The following is a 21468-nucleotide window of genomic DNA, read 5'->3' as shown; positions in this document are numbered from 1 at the left end:
ATCCATTCTCTCCAGACAGTATCTGTACACCACAGCTCTCACCAATATACCACACTCCTTAACAGTTAAAAAACAGCACCAGCAACATGAAACCATTTAATCCTGGTTCTACAGATGGTTCTACTAAATTAATAAGAGTCTCTGCTCCACTTTTTTGTTTAGGCCACAGAGTTGTGCAGGTCTGGTCTCAATCAGCTTCTTTAACTGAGAACTCTCCTGCAGTGCCGTACGTGGCTGGCTGGCAGAGAAAGGACTTGCCAAGTCTCTACCAAAATTAATCCAATGAGATTCAAAAGCATTCTGTCTAGTCATGAGCCATCTCACTTGTACAAGGGTACTCAAAACATTTCAGCACAAAAGAGCTCAAGGATTAGATGCAGCGCAAGGGCAGGGTTGCTGAGCTGCAAGATCGAGGTTGAGACACCAACCACTGCTGTGGCCAGAGGCAGGGAATTAGACAAAGCACTATTACATGCTAAGGAGAATGGCCAGGAAAAATGCGGTTTGGCCTTTGCTTTGTATTTACCGCTCAGGCAAAAGTTGTGAAAATAAATAAAGCATGTGGCAGGACGAAACATTAGCAGTGGAAACCAAGTATGATCTGTGATCTTGATAGTATTCAGAGTCCAAGCTGCTTTTAACTCTTCTTTTAAATCCCATCAAAAATGGACAAGAAGATTGGTTGCCCTGCTGCTCAATTTACTTCTTTTTCATTGGGTGGACAAAGAAACAAAGTCACAATTACACTTGTCACTAACTGATTAAAACTTAATCAACTTTCTTGATTAGTGCTAATACCTCATTGCAGTGGTTGTTCTTATTCTCACACAGTTGAAAGAAAACTTAAAATGTCCACGGCAATATGAAAACAGTAACAAAGGCTACATGTAAAGAACCTGGTTCACCTTGCTAAAACCTCAATACTGAAAGTTAAGACAGACAGAGCAAATCTGCTTCTGTGCACAGAAGGGTTACACATGCATTTAATGAAGCTAATTGCTCTTGCTTACCATAAGACTTATCTGAAACATTTACTGTCTTCTGAAACAGCACTGTGATAAAAACTATTTCATTGTGAATGCTGCTGTGGATACTGATAACCATTTGTTATGAAGAGCTGTATACAGTTGTGACTGCCATTGTTTTGTTTCATCACATAGTAAAAGAAATCGTGCGTGACTGCTTTATTTAATTATTCATGAAACACAAACCTGTCATACCTCTTACAGGCCAGTGGGATTTCTGCAGACATACTTATATATAAATATTTTTAGCTCAACAGAATCAATTTCTTTCAGCTTCTTGTACTTTATTCCTCTGTACTTAAGTTACCATGTCTGAGGAATTAGAGCTGACAACCTGAGGTGCAGGATGTCTCTGCAGTCAGTAAGGCCCTCTTTGTTAATATTTTGAAAGATCTCACAGTCATTAGGCAATTCACAATTTTACGTGTACTTAAGTTTTATGAGCTGTAGAGAAACATTTATAAAAAGTAGTTAAGACCAGCATTTCAACTTCCTTTTCATTTCTAAATGTAAAGCCTTAGCCTCCAAGGCCTTGTTCAGTCCCTGTTAACACACTGCTTGCTTCATTACAGATTACAGCAGTTCTCCAAGTTTGCCTAATTAATGCTCTGAATAATTTAATAAGAAACATTCTTCCAGAAAAAACACCTCCAATGTGCTACATCATACCCTTCTTTCCTCCTCAGCACAAACCCAAGGACTGACCTCACACTCTGACAATATGCTCTCACTATGTCCCCTCATCATAGTTTCTTTACAGCTCTAACAAATTAACTTGTCTTTTCATTAAGACAGAATAAATTTGGTTGAGAGGACTTTCTAACCTGATCTCAAACATGCACACTGCCCTCAAGACCAGCAATGTGAGTCTTCCATGTCACCAGTGCTCAAGGGACACACTGCAGATAATAGACCCCTCATCAAAAGATAAGGAAATCTCATTTAGATGCAGAAGCGAAATGGTAACGTTTTAAACTCAACCTCTAACAGAAAACATCCCTCTCCAACATACAGCTTAAATTAGTTTCACAACACTCTTCCCCAAAAAATAACAACAATCTTCCCTCGAGTACATAAACCACAATAACACCAACACCTGCACACAACTAATTTAGGTGGCTCTACCTACCAAATAAGCAGGTCCTACCTTTTTAACCAAACCTTAATTAAATACAGCCACCCAAATCCTTTTCTCTGAGCAATTATCAGACCTATCAACCTTAAGCAAAAGTTGCTCAGTTGAGTAGTCTTTCAGACTTAAGTTACAACTTCAAAGAATGGAGAATTATTTCAATGTGATTTCAGTGGTAACTGCCTGGCAGTAAAGAGTTACAGGAAACATTAATATTTTTAATAACTGCTAGTAAATTACAGTTCTGAAAATATAATATATGGACTATTAGGTATGCTAAACCTGTTACTTCCCCCATCAGTTTAGGCCCATTTTTTATTTTGGGATTACATAGAGTCAAACACACAAAACCAAACCATGACGAGACACACGTATGAGATGAGCCTTGGAAACTTACCCCTCCTGACAACTTAATCACCCTGACTTTGCTGCCGACATGAGGCCCATCACTACCACTGTTTGTCCGCTGCATCACAGTCCTTTTCACACCCGGTTTCTGCTCCTGGGGCCTGGCCGGTACTGAAGCCACTCGAGCTGTCTGTGTCGTGGGCAGCGACGCCGCAGCAGGTTTTGTCTGCAACACTTTCTGTGGCGTCTGAGGCTGACTCGGAGGAACTGTTCTGGTCTGCCTCAGCTGCTTCACTGGCCTCAGCTGCTGTCCTTGATACTGCATTTCCCCTCCACTCTGGAGGAATTCTGTGGGTTTGAGCTGGATATTTGGAACTACTGCCTCTTGCTTTCTGACAAGGAGTCTGTTTTTCACGTTGTGCCTGGTGTGCAAGCCAGAGTGGGGTATGTAAGGGCTGCCATTGGTGGGGAACTCAGAGGAGTCATCCTCGTGCTGGACATAGGGCTGCTGTGTGGGAGGCGGCTGCTGCTGCTGGGCAAGTCTTTCCAGCAATTCCCTCTTTCTGGCACCAGCCTGCTGCTGCCGTCTCAGCTCCTTCTGCTTCAGAATTTCTTCTCTTAGACGCTTCTGCTCTTCTATCTTCAAACGATACAGCCGAGTTTCTTCATCTTCGTCTGGATACTACAAAGGAAAATACAAATGAATTTCTAAAATTCTAAACAGATGCCCAGCTTGGTCAAAACAACATTAATTGTTGCTTCAGATGCTGTAAAGCTGTAACTCTAAAGAGCTTTTTAAACTGCCCCAGATACAAAACCAAGGCTATTAGTGGAGTGTATCTGCTGCTAAGGTTTATTTGCTATTCATTACAGACAAACAGCTCAAATCTGGTTGAGGTCTTAGATATACCACTTCCTAGACAGAAAAGCTTTAATACCACTTGACAAATCTGATCAGAACACTAAAAAAAAAGAAAAAAATTACAAAAAAGTTTTACAAATTCAAACTAATTTAAAAGTTTCCAAAACCAATTAAACTATTAATATAATTCAAGATATCAAAATATGTTTCAAATAGAAGGTAACAATACAGAGGCAACCCACTGTCACACAGGTTTTATCTTGCTCTTTTCTGACAAAGTAACAAAAGGTAGGGTAGTAAATGACCTGAAAGGCCCTGATTAGAACTATTGATTTTTCTCTCAGAATTTTCAGCCTGATCTCAAACTCATTTGTCACACAATAATTGGTTATAATGAACAGCACAAGTCAATCTCTCTGACCTTGAACTCATGCACTCTCTTCAGAATCAAAATGTTGCCAAATGCAGTGTTGGAATATTAATGGTATATAGAGAATGCCTTTAATATTCCAGCCCTGGGCCCCTCAAAGTACTACACACCATCAAATAACCTTTCTAAAGATATTTCAACTCTGGAAAAATGGGTTCTTATGAAAAACTGAATAAAAATGGAGAAAAGTCAAGCAAATGCAGATTCTCATCATCCTGGAAAAGAAGTCAAATGGCTCTTGCAATAATATCACAAGCATTTTTCAAAACTAGAAAGCATTATGTTTTCATCATATTACTTCTTTTCAAACATTTGAAATATTAAGTTAGATTTGTAGAGGCCGCTTACAAATGGTAATGAACACATTTTAATCAAGATATATTAATAATCCCTAATAGAAACAGGCTCTCAAAGTAACAGTACTTTTGCATGTTGGTAAATTAACACATAAAGAATGCTAAAATATTTCTCAAAACCCGGGAATCTGTGATGAACCTTTATGCATACTGCAGGTACTGGTCGCAAATTGTTGTCAACACAACTGTCATTTTTGTACATATGGGACCCAAACTTGCGACTGTTGTGGTTTGGTTTTGGGTTTCTATTAATATTTGAGTGCTTTTAATCGTGATCCACCCCAGAATCCTCTCAAGGGAAAAAACAGTAGAACGGATTCAACCTTAAAGTTGGTTCACAGATGCAGCAAGCCCAGCTGAGTCATATTTGCACGAGAGATGCGCAAATCCTGAACGCTGTTTCCTTCAGCTGTAACTGCTTCTTCCCTGAGCAAGTTTTCATGGGGATTACTCCCACAGTTACTAAAAACCAGTTCCATGTCTCACATTAGAAGCTTCTAATTAGAAATCTAATCAGATGCCTTTAAAAAATGGCTAAGTAAGAAAGACTCCAACAAAACCAGATTTTAAAAATTTGTATTTAATTTCTAAATACGGGCTGTAGCTCAGAGATGAGGTCTAACAGTCCTTTGCATGAGAATGCTTCTTATACAATAAATTCTGATCTTCCTTCACACTGTTTGGATTATGAAGGTGGCAATTAATGTCTAATTACTGTGAAAACTAGATTACAGATCTGTGTTGACAGATGGTAACAGAATATACTTCTACAGGAGGAAACCCAAGTATTTCAGCTTATATTGACAACTGAAGATGCTGATTATAGCAAAAAAGTAGAATCTGACCCTTATGAAATACAGTGAAATGTTAAGAGCCTTGAAAATAGGATGCACAGGATGAGAAAACACAGATAAGCTCCAGGCAGGAAAAGTATGTGCTGTTATGCAGATCTTGATGCAATTAGTAGTTTTCAGTCATTTTCAGAGGCACTAAAATCACAGCGACTGAAATTGTTCAAAGGGAAAATCTGTTTCACTGAATGAATTAGTTTATTCACTTGCTTTGTTTTAGATTGGAATATCTTACTATTTACTTAAAAAGTCTTGCAAATATCATCATCCAGTTTCAGGTTTACACCTTTGGAACAGTGTATCTTTTTTTCCCTCATGTTCAACTGAGGTGGCCAACACCAACACGAGTCTGCATGAGACCTGCACTTCTACCAGCTGCCCTTTATTATGAGGCACTTGCTTGCTCATTTTATTACCTAACAAGTTCTGAAGGCTTTGGGAGATGCAGCTTATGATGTGCTAAGTTCAGAACACTAACTCAAAGGTTACACATAGCAGCACTAAAATGAGTCTTGCCAGCAGACAAGGAATGAACCTCCTGAGGGACTCCGACTAATGCGTCCCTGCAACAGCCCTTGGACAGATACACAGATTTTAACTGCATCAACATTAAACACAGAAGACAACTGACAAACTGTATTACCAACACATATGAAGTTAGAAGAATGCTTAGCAGACAATTCAGGCAACTTGATCTCAAATATGAACCAAAATCTTCCTTTACGAAACTCAACTCAGGAAATGAATAATCCTACGAAATCAATGCCTTCTTTAGGGGTAAGATTCAAAATCCAGGGCTAAGAGCCCTGATGTTTTATAACAACTGCAGATTAGTCTGTTAACAGGCTCTAGGTAGACCTAAATCTTTCACCTTCATAAGGAAGTTACTACTACTGTTAATTTCTCAATAAAATTCCCTTGCAGCTAGAGGAAAATGAAACAATACAAAGGTCCTGTGATGATGAACAAAAGATTTGTGCAAGTCAGGTTTAATTGAAATTACTGGTACAATGATCCAACAGTACAGACTGAGAAGGGCAGCAAACTCCTTTCCAGGATGAAAACAGGGGCAGTTAAATCCTCTCCTGTTCAGCAGTGGGGGTCTGTACATGACCTATAGCATATATAAATGACCTATAGTACGTAGTAAGGAGCTTCAGCATACAGAGCAGACAGGACAGCATTTCGGGTCAAGATGAAGACAGCAGGGAGTGCCTACTGTTAGTGATCTTCATCCCACTAGTTTAGTAAACCTAGTACAGATTTGTCCAACAAACAACACTGCCAAGAAAAAAAAAGAAAAAGGCAAGGCAAGCAAGCACTTTGGCTACAGAATCAACTGGAAGAAAGTAAACATCCTTTTAAGTTCAAACCATTTTATTTTGCACATCCTGCATTTGGAAGCAATATTATCTGTAGGCGAAGAAGCAGAAAAACATAGAACAGCCTTTTTGGATAAACTATTAATGCTTCACACATTTTGTGCAGAAAACTCCACAATACAAAGAAATAGTAAATTTTAAGTGGCTCCTCCTTTTACAGAAGGCCAGAGACGCACATCAGTTCCCTCAGTTTCCTGAAGGTGAGGGTTTTTCTGCCAAGTTTTGAGTTTTAGTTTTATCTAGGGTGGATTTCCTTTTTTTATTTTAAAGTGGAACTTCTCACCCATCTTTGAAGAGCTCTTGAACACAACATATTTCACTGGGGTCTAAAGAGAAGACTGAGCCTCAGCTGTAGGTTCTTCTGCCTTAAGGTCCAGGGCAGCTTTGATGGAAAGTGCCATAAGAAAATGTTACAGGCTGCTTTTCTGAATCTAGCTGAAGAGCATCATAAGAAAAGCAAGAGTCCTACACCCTTCTCCAGGAGCACCTAGAGTGGCACTGTTGACCGAGCACAGACATGCTCTAGAACAGGGGATTAAACTTAAGTCCTAGTATCAGCAGCTTGCTTTTCATGTACTGAATTAAAAAAAAAAACAAACAATAAAAAAAACACCAAAGAAATAATCAAACCACGACTTTTTCAGAGATATGCAGGATTTGTTACTAGTTAACAGAACTAAATGCTGGGTTTTAAGAACCAGACACTAAGTATTCTGGTTTGCTATTAAGGAACAAAATGGAATCATGAAATCAGGCTCATTTGTGTCCCTCAGTAGAATGAGTGCAAGAACAGAGTGGTCAAAATTATCAGATCCATGGCAAAAACACAAATTTATTCAAGCAGGTTTGCCTTTAAATTTTTTTTCAGTTGTAATAATAAAAATGTAAGAGGCTTGAATAATTTTGTCAAAAGATTCACGACAAATCTTTGTAAAAGGTACGGCCAGATCCAAAATGTATGAACCTTGAGGGGAAGCCATATGAGGAGCAGTTGAGCACACTTGGTCTGTTCAGTCCAGAGAAGAGGAGACTGAGGGCAGACCTTATTGCAGTTACAGTTTCCTCATAAAGGCAAGAGGAGGGGCAGGCACTGATCTCTTCTCTGCGGTGATCAGTGACTGGACCTGAGGGAATGGCCTGAAGTTGTGAAGAGGAGGTTTAGGGTGAATATCAGAAAAAGGTTCTTCCCCGAGTGTGGCTGAGCACTAAATATGCAGGGCACCTACATATCATCATCATCGTGGCACGAACCCAAGGAAGATGAGACACCCTACAAAACATATCTTGAACGAACAGGAAGAGAGTGAAGAACAAGGTTAAAAGTTACTTGAAGCAACACACTGCTCTCTTGCCAGCTTCCAAGTGGAAAAAACTGTTAAAAGAATCCTCTAAGCACAAGACAGGAGGCATCATTACAAAATGACCTTTCTCCATTTTCCCCCTTCTTTGAACTCAAAAATGCTTAAAACAGCCTTCATTCCTCTTATCCTCAGCTGATCTCAACATGTGCAGAATTAGGTCCACATCATCCAGACTTCCCAATTCCATTAACAAAATGATTTTTTCAGTCTGAGGATATACAAGTGTAAATCCCGGAGAGTAACAGCTATTCTAAACAGGCATTTAAGGTCAGTATTTTGCAGCCTTACAGGAACACAAGTGTTTCCTTAGTAAAGCAGAAATACAGTTTTTAATCTTCTTGTCATTCTCATTGCAAACCTTTCAAACATCTGTATGTAAGGTGACCAAAACCTCTAATAGCCAATATCGCTATTTCTTTTTTTGTGCTTCCTGAATGATAGGGCGCTCATAAATATGGCCACTGCCTCTTTAGGAAGAAAAATGCAAGGAAAATATTAATAATTTTCCAGTTGAAGACACTTGCAAAATAACCTGCCCAATTCAGTTATGAGCAATATAGCTGGAAAAGATGACAGATCTTAACTCTTTCACATCTTCATAGAAACAAAAGAACAGGGTGAAGTCAGGTACTTCCAAGAAAAACACACAAAAGGACTGGAAAATAATACAATTTGCTTAAGGAGAGAAATGTAATAACCTACAATACAACAACAGTGAAGAATACGGATAAATGCTTGGAAATGAACATTATTAGTGCACCAACCCTGTCCATAGGAGTGACAATAAGCAGCATCAGGGCAGTGGCACAGCTGAAAAGGGACAACACAACTGCTACTACACTGTTTGCTGCACAAGGCTCTATTCCAGGTCTGCTTGGAAGGAGAAGGACTTTGCGCGTGTACACATTCATACACTTTCCTAATTTTTGTCAAGTATATACTTCTACATCTAATAATAGGAGACAGTAGGAGACTTTTTTTTCCAAGACAACTCTTGTTTTGCAAAAACGTGTATAAAAGACGTGCAAAAACGTGTTTTTCCAAGATAGCTTTGACTCAGAAACAAAAAAAAAAGCTTGATTTGTAATACCCCAAGCATTCACAAAAGTAAGATTAGCTGGTTTGATAACTATAGGTTTGTTAGAATACATGTAAAATGTAAAATGGAGAGAATATAACTGCTTTGGGGTTTTTGTTTGGTTGGGCTTTTTTTAATTCATTTGATTAAGAGGAATTAAAAAATATTGTACCTTTTTTAACATTGCCAGAGATATTTCAGAACTAATGCCTTAATTTTCATATGACTACACTACAGAATAAATTCAAGATGTTTTAAATGTGAAGGCCTGTAGCTGATCTGCCTCAAGACTTACCTTACTAATGACCTAAAAGGTACTGGCTTCTCTATGAGGCACTGCATTTTCTGTGACTAAGATTATTCCAAGAGACTGAATTGGGAGGAAGGAGATTACTTAAATAATTTTTCAAAAAAAGGTGAAAATTAAAAGCTGAAAAAAGGGTTTTTCTTTTCCATTGAAAAGCAAGTGCACAGGAGGTCAAACACTGCTAGCTAAGGGTTTCTTTTGTGTCTCATTTGTGGAAATTAGTTAAAACCATCCCTAATTCAAGAACAAGATGAAAAGGTAATCATAAGCAGCTTAAAAGGAAGGCAGTATTAGCATAGCTAAAGCTTTCAACAGTTGGTGAAGAAAACCTGGTTCATAAGACAAGATTCATGGTTAACTATAACGATTTACAGTTCTTCACAGAATAACCTGATAAATACACAGGGTGCATTCAGCCATCAGGCTCGGGATTAAAAGCATCATCAGTGCAATCCTGCCCACTCTCTAAAACTAACAGTGCTCATGAAGAGTCTTCTCTAGCTTCCAGGGAAATGGTCATCTGTTCATACTACATAATCCAGTGGAGCTGAAAACACTGGCATCTCTGCTATTACTCTGCACAACCAAAAAAGAGCAAATAGCATACTGTTCTCTAAAATGGAAAGCTTTAAAGTATCTCCTATTTTCCCTCATGTGACAAGGTTACATAAAAGAGATTTTCTTCTTGAAGAGCAAGAAGCTCCATGATCTCCTGCATGGATGCCCAAGGCCCTAGTGGAGACTATACAGCCTAAGGGAAAACAGCATGAGGAAAATAACTCTCCTAATACTCTCTTTTTTTTCTTTAGAGCCAAACAACATACAAGAGAAAAGAGGCCTTCTGACTTAGAATATGACAATTCGGGAAAAAATATAAAAATTCTGTAAGATAAAAATCGGTAAAGCCAGTAGTTCAGAGGCTTGTATCACTGATGACCTTTACTCAAATACTGCCTTTTCACAGTAGAAATAAGAATTCCTGCAATACAGTCACCACAGCCTTGCCAACCTTCCCATCTTTTTTTCTTTTGTCATTGGAGACTGTTTCTGCTACTGCACTAAAACAGAAGTGCCGTTCAGAAGGGAGGCCTCTAGTGGCACCAAAAAATATTTGGTGAGCAACACATTAAATGTGCTTACGATTCCTAAGTCAGACTAGAGAAGTTTTTAAAAGGTGGGAGCTTTGTTTCTTGATTGTTTGGGTTTTTTACTTTTGTTTAACAACAACAACAACAACAAAATCTCTTACCTCTGGTTCAGATTTTCCTTCTGACTTTGCCTGGCTCACCGGTGTGATTGCTTTAGTTTTCATCTCAGGCCTTCCCTGGGAGGTCCCACCACCACCCACAGATTTGGTGGCAGACATGGTGCTGGTAATGGGTTTGACCTGAGCAGCTGGGGTGGAGTTTCGCCTGTTGTTGCTCATTTCCATCGCATGGGACGGTGCTATCGGCAACTCACGCAAGTTACTGTTTCTCGGAGCAGTTGACTGTAGCTGCTGATTTGAACGCTTGACAATGTTCTGAGATGGTGTATTCTGAAAAGTAGAAAGGAAAAAAATTCTGCAGACTCCCACTACAAACCAGGCCAAAGTGGTTTCAGTTTCACATTTTCCTGATTTAGTTAAGTTCGGGGAAACAAGCTGCTTGAAGAGGAACAGTGTTTTCAAAGTCAGAAGAAAAATTACAGAAATGAGACCATTTTAATAACCTTTCTTTCTAATTAAAAGCCAAACCATCTTACTTTCTAAACACCATTCTCAGAAATTGGCTTCACTTTGTGATTTACTTTCCTAATCAAAGTAATTACTCTGAACTACAGTCACATTGTCTTGAGCACTACACAGACTGTTGCGCTACCCCAACCCACCAAGCAACAGAATATGCTGCATGGGATCAAATTCACATGACATGAATCGCACTATCTGAACTAGAAAGCTGACTAGCAGCAGTATATAGAGGCCTTCAAGCTGAAAGACAGTATCAGAGAACTGGGCTCCCACACAGTCACAGGCTACCAAAACTTGTAAAGTCTTATTAAGCAAACCTATCGTTCAAAAACCTTTTATTGCTAGTTTTTGGGCAACTGCAACACCTTCTATTGGACCCAGATGAAAAAGAACACTGGAGACCAGAGGAGAAAAGAAAAAGGGGAAGATAGATGTGGTATTTTGCAATGTATTATAAAATGACCAAGGCAGAAAAAGAGCAAGAAATGATGAAAGAAGGAAACCGAGCGAAAAGGGAATATATGGGACAGAAAAACCACGCTGGTAAGTTCTGAAACCTGTGCTTAAATACCTGCTACTCATGAAGAACCATGCAAGACAAGACTGATGTATGTGGTACTTACATGCCTTGGCTTCATTGGACCCTGTCGTGGCTGACACTGCATCCTGTTGTTATTTGGCTGCTGCTGCGTGGCCTGCATGTGAGGCCTGAACTGCGGCTGGTTCATGGGCATCAAGGGCTGTGGTGGCACTTGGAGATGATGATGGTGTTGCTGCTGCTGGTGATGGTGCTGCTGTTGCTGCTGGTGATGGTGCTGCTGAGGCTGAGGTTGTGGCTGAGGCTGTAATGGAGGATGCATGGGACCCTTCACACAAACAAAAAGATTATTTTTTAGTTTCAAGGTAATGAACACCTGAAGAAAAGTAGCTCCAGCCTCCTGAGTCCTCAAAACATCTGTAAGCAGCTACGAACCACATTAAATCAAAATTATACTGAGTAAAAAACAGACTGACAGAAGCAACTCAAGACCATTCTACATTTAAACCTCTGTAAGCCAACAGCTGAAGTGCAAACAGACAAATGCAAAGATTCCTGCCCTCTGCCCTTTTCTAATGACTTGTAAACAGTTTTTCTGTTTCTTTGGAAGTTTATTATTTTTTCCCCCTCTAGCACCAGCAGACTTCAGGGCTTCCCCGCGTCCAGAACACAGCCACCACGCAAGGATCCTTCAAATTCCCAAGGCGTTACCCGCTTCCAGCCGCCCTGCAAATGCGGCGGGAGGTGCCGGCAGAGGGCGCTGCCGCCCGCGCTGCCCGGGCGGGATCCCGGGATGGGGCGGGATCCCGGGATGCGGCGGGGAAGGGGCAAGGGCAGGGGCAGGACGCCGGGATGCGGCGGCGCGGGGCAGGGGCAGGACGCCGGGATGCGGCGGCGCGGGGCAGGGGCAGCACGCCGGGATGCGGCGGCGCGGGGCAGGGGCAGCACGCCGGGATGCGGCGGCGCGGGGCAGGGGCAGCACGCCGGGATGCGGCGGCGCGGGGCAGGGGCAGCACGCCGGGATGCGGCGGCGCGGGGCAGGGGCAGCACGCCGGGATGCGGCGGCGCGGGGCAGGGGCAGCACGCCGGGATGCGGCGGCGCGGGGCAGGGGCAGCACGCCGGGATGCGGCGGCGCGGGGCAGGGGCAGCACGCCGGGATGCGGCGGCGCGGGGCAGGGGCAGCACGCCGGGATGCGGCGGCGCGGGGGCAGGATCCCGGAATGCGGTGGGGCAGGGGCAGGATCCCGGAATGCGACAGAGCGGGACAGGATCCCGGGATGCGGCAGCGCGGGGCAGATCCAGCACCTTCCAGGCACGGCAGCAACAGTATTAGGGCCTCATCCACCTCCCACCAGCCCGCCCCCGTCCCCCTGGTTTGGTTACCGTACTCTGCCCATACCTGCATGGCGGGCTGCGTGTGCGGGGAGAGGAAGGGCTGTCCCGGAGCCTGCAGGAACTGCTGCCGCGGGGGCATGAAGGGCCGCGGGTTGGCCGAGCCCGGCTGGCTGAAGTGCAGGATGCCCACCGGGCCCTGGGGCTGCATGCTGGGCCGCACGGGCCGCTCCCGGGGGTACACGGGCTGCTGTCCCTGCTGGCTGAAGGCCGGTCCCGGCTGGCTGAACGGCATCGGGCTCTGCGCAGGGACCGGGTGGGCGCTGTTCAGCAGCGGCGGGGGCGGCGGCGGTGGGGGGCTTCGCTGCTCGAACAAGGGATGGCCTGGGAACCTTGGATCTGTGGGAATCACGTAAGTGATTAAATGACAACGTCCCTGGGACACACACACGTTTTGGAAACGCAAAGCTCTATTTTGTATCGGAAAAATAAACTAAAATTTGCAAAATGCACAACTGTATCAGATGATTTAATTTTAAGAGCTACCCTCAAGGTTATGTTTCTCTTGCTTCTGTCAGTTGTGTATAAAAGGAATTGATCCTTGAAATACAGCACAACTGGTACTTTGCTGGAATCAGCAATACCTTTTTGAAATTCTACTTTAATAAAATCAATGAAGGATTATAGTTTAAACAACACAAGAACTCACGAAACATTGATACCATTTGCAGACCAGTATTTAGCAATTTTTTACATGCTGTGTGTAAAATGTCTGTATATACTGTATACATATATACTGTAAACATATACATTCCATACACACACAATATATGTACCGTATAAACATAAACAGGCACTTAACATCTATTTTGTTTTGTAGGCTCAATCATTCTAGCTAACCTTGATAGACTGTTTACACTACACATACACTCCAGGCCATTTAAAGAGTTACTGGTGGAAAAGCAAGTGTATGGAGACTACTTGTTACCCGAGAGATAACAAAGTGCAAAAACTTCACTGCAACATCACCTAGATATTATTTTACTTTGTATTTGTATAAATACCCAGAGTCATGGCAGTTACAGATGAGGACATAAAATTATATCAAAAAACGTAAAACTATATCAGATGACCAGAATTTTTGGCATGTACCAGTCTGGCTACATCAAACAGGATCTTCCAGCCTTCAGGTTCTTCCAACACTTCATGATGTGGGATACACACAATACAGAGTCACTCTGCAGAAGTGGATTTTGTCTGTTAATATAATGAAAATGCTTACCTGCTAGGAAGAAAGGATCTCTGTCCTGAGGAGGTGGAGGAGGCAGTGGTGGTGGGGGTGGTGGTGGCCCCCTCCACTGGTCCTGGATTGGCAGCCTTGGGGCTTGGGAGAAATTAGTAGGAACTGGTCCAGGTGTATGTTGCTGAAAATCTGGAGGGCCCTATTTAATAAGGCAGAATAAAAATTAAGATTACCATCCAGAAATTTATGTATAGTCTACTATAACTTCTTAAAAATATGACTGCTTTACGAATTATCTCCTATCACCTATAGAAATTGGCAGCCCTTACTGAGTCATTCCTTCACAATGGCAGATCTATTAAACCTGAGTACAGTATCTTGAAATGAATTCACAATGTTTTAATAATCACTAGCACCACAGGAATACCATCTCTTCTCAAGCTTATTGAAATCCATGCAATTATTGACCTTCTTTCCCATTAATCCAAAAAAATCTGAATGTCTACTTTAGAAGACATTCCTGACATTTATCTTCTTAAACTGTACTATTCTTCATCATCAATTTAGTACAATGTAAGCTACAGAAGTGAAGCAGCTTTACTTATAAAAAAAAAAGCAGGGAAGGACAATTTATGGCATTCAGAAATTAAAGAAATCATCTTTCTACAAGAAATAAGAGGAGTGTAACATTTCTGTCTATTCACAGCTTAGCATGTGAAGCATTATAAGAAAGCGTACAAAATTTCCTTTTCTCCAGTAAGGTGTTGGGGGGGGATATTTACTGGGGTTTTTTTGTTTGTTTGTTTGGGGGTTTTTTTGTTTGAGTTGTTTGTTTGTTTTTGTTTTTTCTTGTTTTTTTTTTTAAATGTAAAGTGAGCTTTAGCATAGTGCAGAAAGGATATTAATCCAAAAGCAGAACTTTGAAGAAGACACATTTAAACAAGTAATTCACAGTATCATTTTTTACTTTCATAACGAAAGTTGATAAAATGTTGGCAACCCCTAATATACACAATAAGCTTTGTTTCACATAAATCGTATTATCAAACATTTCCTATTATGTGAGTAAATTAAGTAAGTAATGAAAATAATCTACGAATATCCTTGTTTTCCTCTTTATAAGGATTCTGAAATCAGTGGCAATATCTGTTCTGTCTGCATGTGATGCTCATCTTGAAGTTTAAAACAAATACGTAGATGGGAGGCACTGAGGATCAGAGCCATTATTAGATCTGTGGCCTGCCTGAAACCACCTAAATGGGGATATATGAGATACTAAGACCTCTTATTTGGAAGCAAGACTGTGACTACTTATTTCACGTCATTATACAGCCATCAACTGTAAATACTTTATCATTCCTAGAGATTAAAGGGTCTATATCCCCTTGCCAGTGCTTTTCGCCAGCCAATCTCCTGTGGGTATTTCATTTAGTGGAAAGACATTATATTACACTCAAGCATGACAGTCCTCATAACATACACACTGTTTGTAGGAGGAGCTGCTACACTTCTGCAAGTGAACAGTTAGAACACAATATTTTTGCCACCTTGGAACTCACTAATGCCTTTGAATTTCACAGGCCACCTGCAAACAGCAGTTAGAGGAAGACAGAGCTATCTGGGACGGAAAAAGTGACATTTATTTGTCCCATAAAAATCTGTCCAGGTTTAGCTGAACAAGGATGTTCAACTGCATTGCCCTTCCCTCATGTTGAGCAGGACAGCACTGGCTGCCTGCCAAAAGAGCAACTGAACAGAAACCTTGAGGATCCTGACCCTTTGCTCCCAAAAACACACCTCTAGCATCACCACATGTAGGAGCTGCCAGAGGTACTTTCAAACTAAGGTTAAATGCATTCCCTCATCTCAGAAGCCTTGGTGATAAAAGCCTATTGCTCAAAGTACTGGTTTTAGAGCCTTCCTGGGAATACACAGCCCTTCCACATGATGCCCTCCTCGAGGGAGGCATCCAGCAAACCAACAGCTATTTATTTATTAGTTTATCATTGGATAATGCATGAGGTCATTGCAACAGTGGCATGGGAGAATCCAGTTCATCAGGGCAGATTCACATAAGATGGTTTTTATCTTTTATCTTATTTATAGCACGTAGCCACATGTGTGCATTGCACCTGGGGAGAGAACGTGATCTTGACAGACAACCTGCTTTTTCCTGTTTGTGGAGAGCTTGACTTGGAAGCTTTCAGATTCTTCATATTTTCCCCTAGACACAATACATGCCTACATACCCCTTAGTCATTTCTGAAACAGCCAATGAAAAACAAATTACGTGGAAACTTACTGAAACCTGGGCTAATGAATCCGAAGTATCACATATCTGCCACCTGAGCTGAAGCACTGGCAGCAGCAATGATCTGGCTGGGCTTGGTTCCAAGCACCAAATGGCACTGCAGTGATCAGTCTCCTCTACCTGCTTCTTCCAAACTCAGTGTATTCAGCCCTTGTCAAGCCTCTCCCCTTACTGCCAAACATCAGTTTTAGTGCAAGGCCAAAAAGCAACAGACTTAGGCTACAAAACAAGCAGGAATCTCTGCTTCTGTGCCTACATTTTTAAGCTGCTCTCAAGCATCTTCCCCCGTATTAGTTCTTTTGCCTAATTTGCCTTTTTGTTCTCCTGGTCCTGCTTGCTCTTGATACATTCTCTCACTCCCATCAGGTTTGCTGGCTCCTAATCCCAGCATGGACGCCCAGCTTCCCAGTTCCAAGCGGGTGGGCTTGTCCTGTGGCAGCTGGTCAGGAGCTCTTATTTGTCTCCCCTTCCTGTACTCTCACTCCAGGCCATTTTTCCTCTTTCTCCTGACAGAGAAGCTGGAGCCAGCGAGAGTACAGGTTAAAAATGATCCTCTACTTGTATTTAAAATAAACAATTATTTGTACCAGCTTTCCCTCTCCTGCCAACCTTGTTATTATACCCAGATTTACCTCCTGCCAAGGTAGCCCTGAATTGCAAATGCATGGAAAGTCTTGTTGAATTTCACACAGCTCTTATGTACTGAAACATCCTCAGTGCAGCCAAGCTCAATTTTCTTCCTTGAAAACTGAGAAATAATAAAACATTTCTAAATAATTCACTTGGGCATAACAGTATTTTTCCACAGTTTCAATCGTGGAATGGAAGTATTTGGAAAATTTCAACCAAAAGGATTTAAAACGAGGCCAGCAACCAGCAGACCATCTTGGTTTAGGCCACAGAAGTCTGTTAGTATTACACATGCTGAGAGTAGCTTTGTATTTCCCATCACAAGGAAACTTTACACTTTTATGAAATAAAATTTAGCTAAGTTTTAGAACTGAGTAACACAAGGTTATTTTAGATCTAAGAAAGGTCACACATTTAAAACTAATGTTATCGTTTATCCACAAAAAGTGACACAAAGGACCAGCAAGACATTTTACTGTTAGAAATATAAGCAATGCTGATTTCAAGCTCTCTGTGATCTTCAGTATCAAAGGTGTCCATCCAGGTTAGGAAGTAAAAATTTATTGTCCTCTAAATACTTTGAGCAACTGTAAAACTAAGTTACAGGTATCCAACTGCTATCCAAAAGCTGGTGTCAAAAAATCCCAACAAATGCTAAGATACACTGAGAATTTTTTCTCTAGAGTTTCACTAGTAGCACATTTCATACAAGTACATCCCACAACACAAGTTTGGGTCAAAATAACTCAAAACAGTCCAACAGACAGCAAGAAGGAAATATCTGAAATTTGGAACTCTTTGTATTGGCCTCTCTCTTTTTCCACCCCTAGGACTTAAGGATTCTGGAGGATTTTTCCCCACTTATTACTTTTAAGTAAGATTCCAGTTAAACTTCACTGAGCAGTTTGTAAAGATAACGAATATTTTTCAATCCTAAAGCCAATCCTCCTTCTCCATTTTGGTTTTAAAGTAACATGAAGATCCTTTTTGTATCCTGCCATAAACATGATCTACCTGCTCACTGTCAGGATCCCTTAGTGCCAAAACCATGACCCTTCCCTTCCAGTGCACCCACAGGGTTGGGGTTTTTGAAACATACAAGTTTCAAAAATGGCAGAACTACAGAATTATGGCTGACATAAATCATATCACAGCAAAGCTGCAAGATACACAGACATGAGTATCACTAACAAATACCCACTTACTTGATCACTGAGTGGATTTTAACTTTATGTATATGACATTTTGAAAAACTACTAAAATATGACTGATCACATTTCTTGGCTGAAAACCAAATGCCAATCATGCAAAATTAATTGCAAAAACATTTGTTATTTGCTGAAAACCGAATTACCAATATTTGCCTTTAAAAAAACCAGTAAAAAAATTAGTTTAATTTTTTTCTTTCTTGCAGCCACAGAAAAGACTGACCTCCTCTTTTTCCTTAACTAGCTTTGCTGCTACTGTCCCTAAAGAGTGAAATAAAATTCTGCCCTAAATGACAGTAACATGGGTAGGGGGAGGTTTGTATTTTTCGATTTTAGTGCTGAGATTTTTCTTGTGAAAAAGCTTTCAGGATAACTCCAACACAAACTTGATTGTGTGATTGATTCATTTCACACACTCCATGTGAAACTAAACTCTAATGTTCAACTGGAGCTACTACTTCCAGACACAAATGAACTTTTAAGAAGAAAATATGTAAACCATACTGGGTATTTTTCTAAGCCATGTTTGTCTATTTTTCTGAAATACCATTACATTATTTTTTCCATTTAACTGGAATACAATAATATTACAATTTCAACTTTTACTTATGCCAAATTTGAATTGTCCTGAAACCAGTACAAACTAATGGAACCATTGTCCACCACTTAAAACTTTTGAGGGTGGGGTTGGGCTTTTGGTGGTTTTGGATTTTTGCTTAACAGTAGTTAAACTATAATTTTAGGAGTGGATTATTTTACCATTAGTGTTAAACTCTACATTCAGCAAGAATTTGTTGCTAATAACCCCCAAGCGCCCTCTGGTATTTGGTAGGAAAAAACATGCAGAGCTATTTAACTTGAAAAATTAATGAAGAGCAGGTGCAAAAGACAGGTTTCATAATGGTCTGTTTTTGATAAAATAAGCATACTGTAACATAGATGCATAATAAATCTTTATATGCACAGTAGTTACTCCCATTTTTCATGGTTTTGCTATCCGGACAGTTTCAAATTACACCCAACTATTCAGTACAAACACCAGCGAAGACTCCCTACAAAACATTTTAACTATTAATTCACCATTATTAAATCTTTTAGCAAACTTCCCTATTCACTAAATCTCACAGTGTTCAAAGTACCTATTTTCAAGTTAACAGGTTTCAACCTAACAAAAGAAAATTGCAAATTCCTATGATAAGTCAAGGCTACAAGATTCTACATTTCAGTCCAACACTGGGGCCAAGTCTGACACGGGGAAAGGACAAAATATTTATGTGCCTTTCAAGAGAGATGCCACAAGGCTGGTTCACATTCATACAAAAATGGTTACAATGATTGACCTGCCAACTGTCCATATGAGAAAGACCCAAGCAGAGCACATATGGCAACTTTTTGGAGGGGTATTCTCCCCTTCTCCTCGTTGTCGGGTAATATACTATTATTAAGATTATTTAGCATCATTATCACAATGATTACTTAGAAATGCACCAAATCACAGGGACAGGCTCCCAAAATGGAGTTTTTAGCTAGACTTAAAGGCAGTTGCGCAGGGAACACAGAACCAGGAAACAGCAGATGTTTCTGTTGGTACATCTGAAGCAGATGTACCCCAACATACACGTCCCTTCCCAAACCGCCACCACTGCAGCCGTTCTGAACCACCTGCGGACACTCATCGTGACAAGGAGTTCAAACACCGGACAGAGAAATTGTCATTTTGAAAAGCTGGAGGACTCTGGAACAGCCTCTCAGCAAGGTTCTGTAAGCTGCAAAGGGGCACAGCTCTGACCATTCTTTATTTTCTTCTGTGAAAACCAAAACATGGCAATGCCTAAACACCAAAAGCAAGGTACTGAACACCAAGATTTTTTCTTGAACTATCAAATAAAGTAATTGTAGGTCTGTACTTTTGCTTTGTAAGGAGTGCTCTAAATTCTGTAATTTAATTTATCCTTGTGAAATTTTACTTGGAAAAGTCATAAAAATGCAGTGTGTAAGAATACAAGAACTGCGGTCTAGAAGGAAATTACATTGGAAGTCAAGAGTTCTGTGCGGATTTCCAGGGACCACGTTTTAGAAATACTTCAGAGGAGAAGGTAACTGCACACTGAAGTGCTACTGACAGGTATTTTGTCCTAAATCTTTAATTTTATGAAGTTTACCCTTACAAAGAAAAAAATTTACCCACTCTTCCTCCCACACGCCTCATAATTTACAGCACCTCAGACTGACATTTTCATACAATTTGGAATGACTGCAGGTTGTACAATTTCCTTTCACTACTTTCCATTATTCAATATAGCCAAGGCATAACTTACACCTTATCAATCACTTTTGGTAAAAAAAAGGCAATGCAAACTTGTGTCTGCAATTCATTAGAGTTGTGAATAGCTCATTAAACATGACTTTCACACACTCAGGCAATCCCACCTTTTGAAAGAACACAAGATAAGGTTACTTTAATCCTTTCAAAGAACTGCACTATTTTGCCTTCCTTTTATCCCTTTAAATATCCTTCCTAGTTAAGAAATTAACATTTTCTCTCATACAATTCTTACACAAATTGTACTTTTACTTTTCTGCATCTCTTGTTAATTACATGATGTTATCTCCAGTAATCTATTCATGAAGCACAGATAACTTTGGTTACCAATAAAAGGGAAAACTTAGCATAAATTGCTTAGCACAAAGTTAATCTTATAAAGCAAGGAATAAAGAGGATCTAACGCCTATTATATGACTTATCAGCTTCTCTAAAAGGGTCACAACTTTTTTTCATGAGACTAATTAAATACCTTAACAATGTCATTGAAACTTCATGAATCTTTCAATAAAATATACCCTGCCTCTACAACATGTTTTCATTTATTAATCTTACTTAAAATGCAAAGAGCCAGGAGAACCCCATTGACAGTTAAGCAGGGCCACTCAGTTAATTCTACTTATATGGTTTAAATGCAAAGAATAATGCCCACTATAACCTATGACAATTAAAACTATAGCCATCTGTCACAAGATGTTAATCCTCTTATTTCAGCAGCTACCAGACTTTTTGAAAAGCTTTCCTAAAATGCCTACCTTGTGGTGCAAGGAACTGACTTTTCATCCACTTGTGTAGGAAACCCTGCTCATATATGTTGGATTTGGTTCAAAAATTTTCAAGCAGAAATATATATCTATATATTCCACAAACCATGACTCTTCATGTTCAAGTTTCACACTATTTCCATTTCCTGTACACACCATACAGAAAGGGAATCACACATGGAAATTTTTATTGTAAAATTTGTTTTGGTATTTCTTCAAATACATTTTAAGTGACTCAGCAGTGTTCCTTTGATGCC

General features: G+C 40.4%; 1 protein-coding gene across 5 annotated transcripts in view; it reads right to left on the bottom strand.

Moving 5' to 3' along the window:
* Nucleotides 1–21468, bottom strand: part of RBM33 (RNA binding motif protein 33) — a 103315-nt gene that overhangs the window by 28977 nt on the left and 52870 nt on the right. For all 5 annotated transcript variants that reach the window (XM_071560965.1, XM_071560966.1, XM_071560967.1 and 2 more), the window contains exons 11-15: nucleotides 14015–14174; nucleotides 12800–13131; nucleotides 11485–11727; nucleotides 10382–10669; nucleotides 2555–3187 (exon numbers count right to left, since the gene is read on the bottom strand). In XM_071560965.1, the coding sequence (XP_071417066.1) occupies nucleotides 2555–3187; nucleotides 10382–10669; nucleotides 11485–11727; nucleotides 12800–13131; nucleotides 14015–14174 (1656 nt within the window). The remainder of the gene's footprint in view (nucleotides 1–2554; nucleotides 3188–10381; nucleotides 10670–11484; nucleotides 11728–12799; nucleotides 13132–14014; nucleotides 14175–21468) is intronic.

Source organism: Pithys albifrons, chromosome 7 (genome assembly GCF_047495875.1).
Source record: "Pithys albifrons albifrons isolate INPA30051 chromosome 7, PitAlb_v1, whole genome shotgun sequence".
Taxonomy (NCBI): Eukaryota; Metazoa; Chordata; class Aves; order Passeriformes; family Thamnophilidae; genus Pithys; species Pithys albifrons.
Note: the sequence above shows the minus strand (reverse complement) of the source record. Positions and strands in the feature narration are given on the sequence as shown.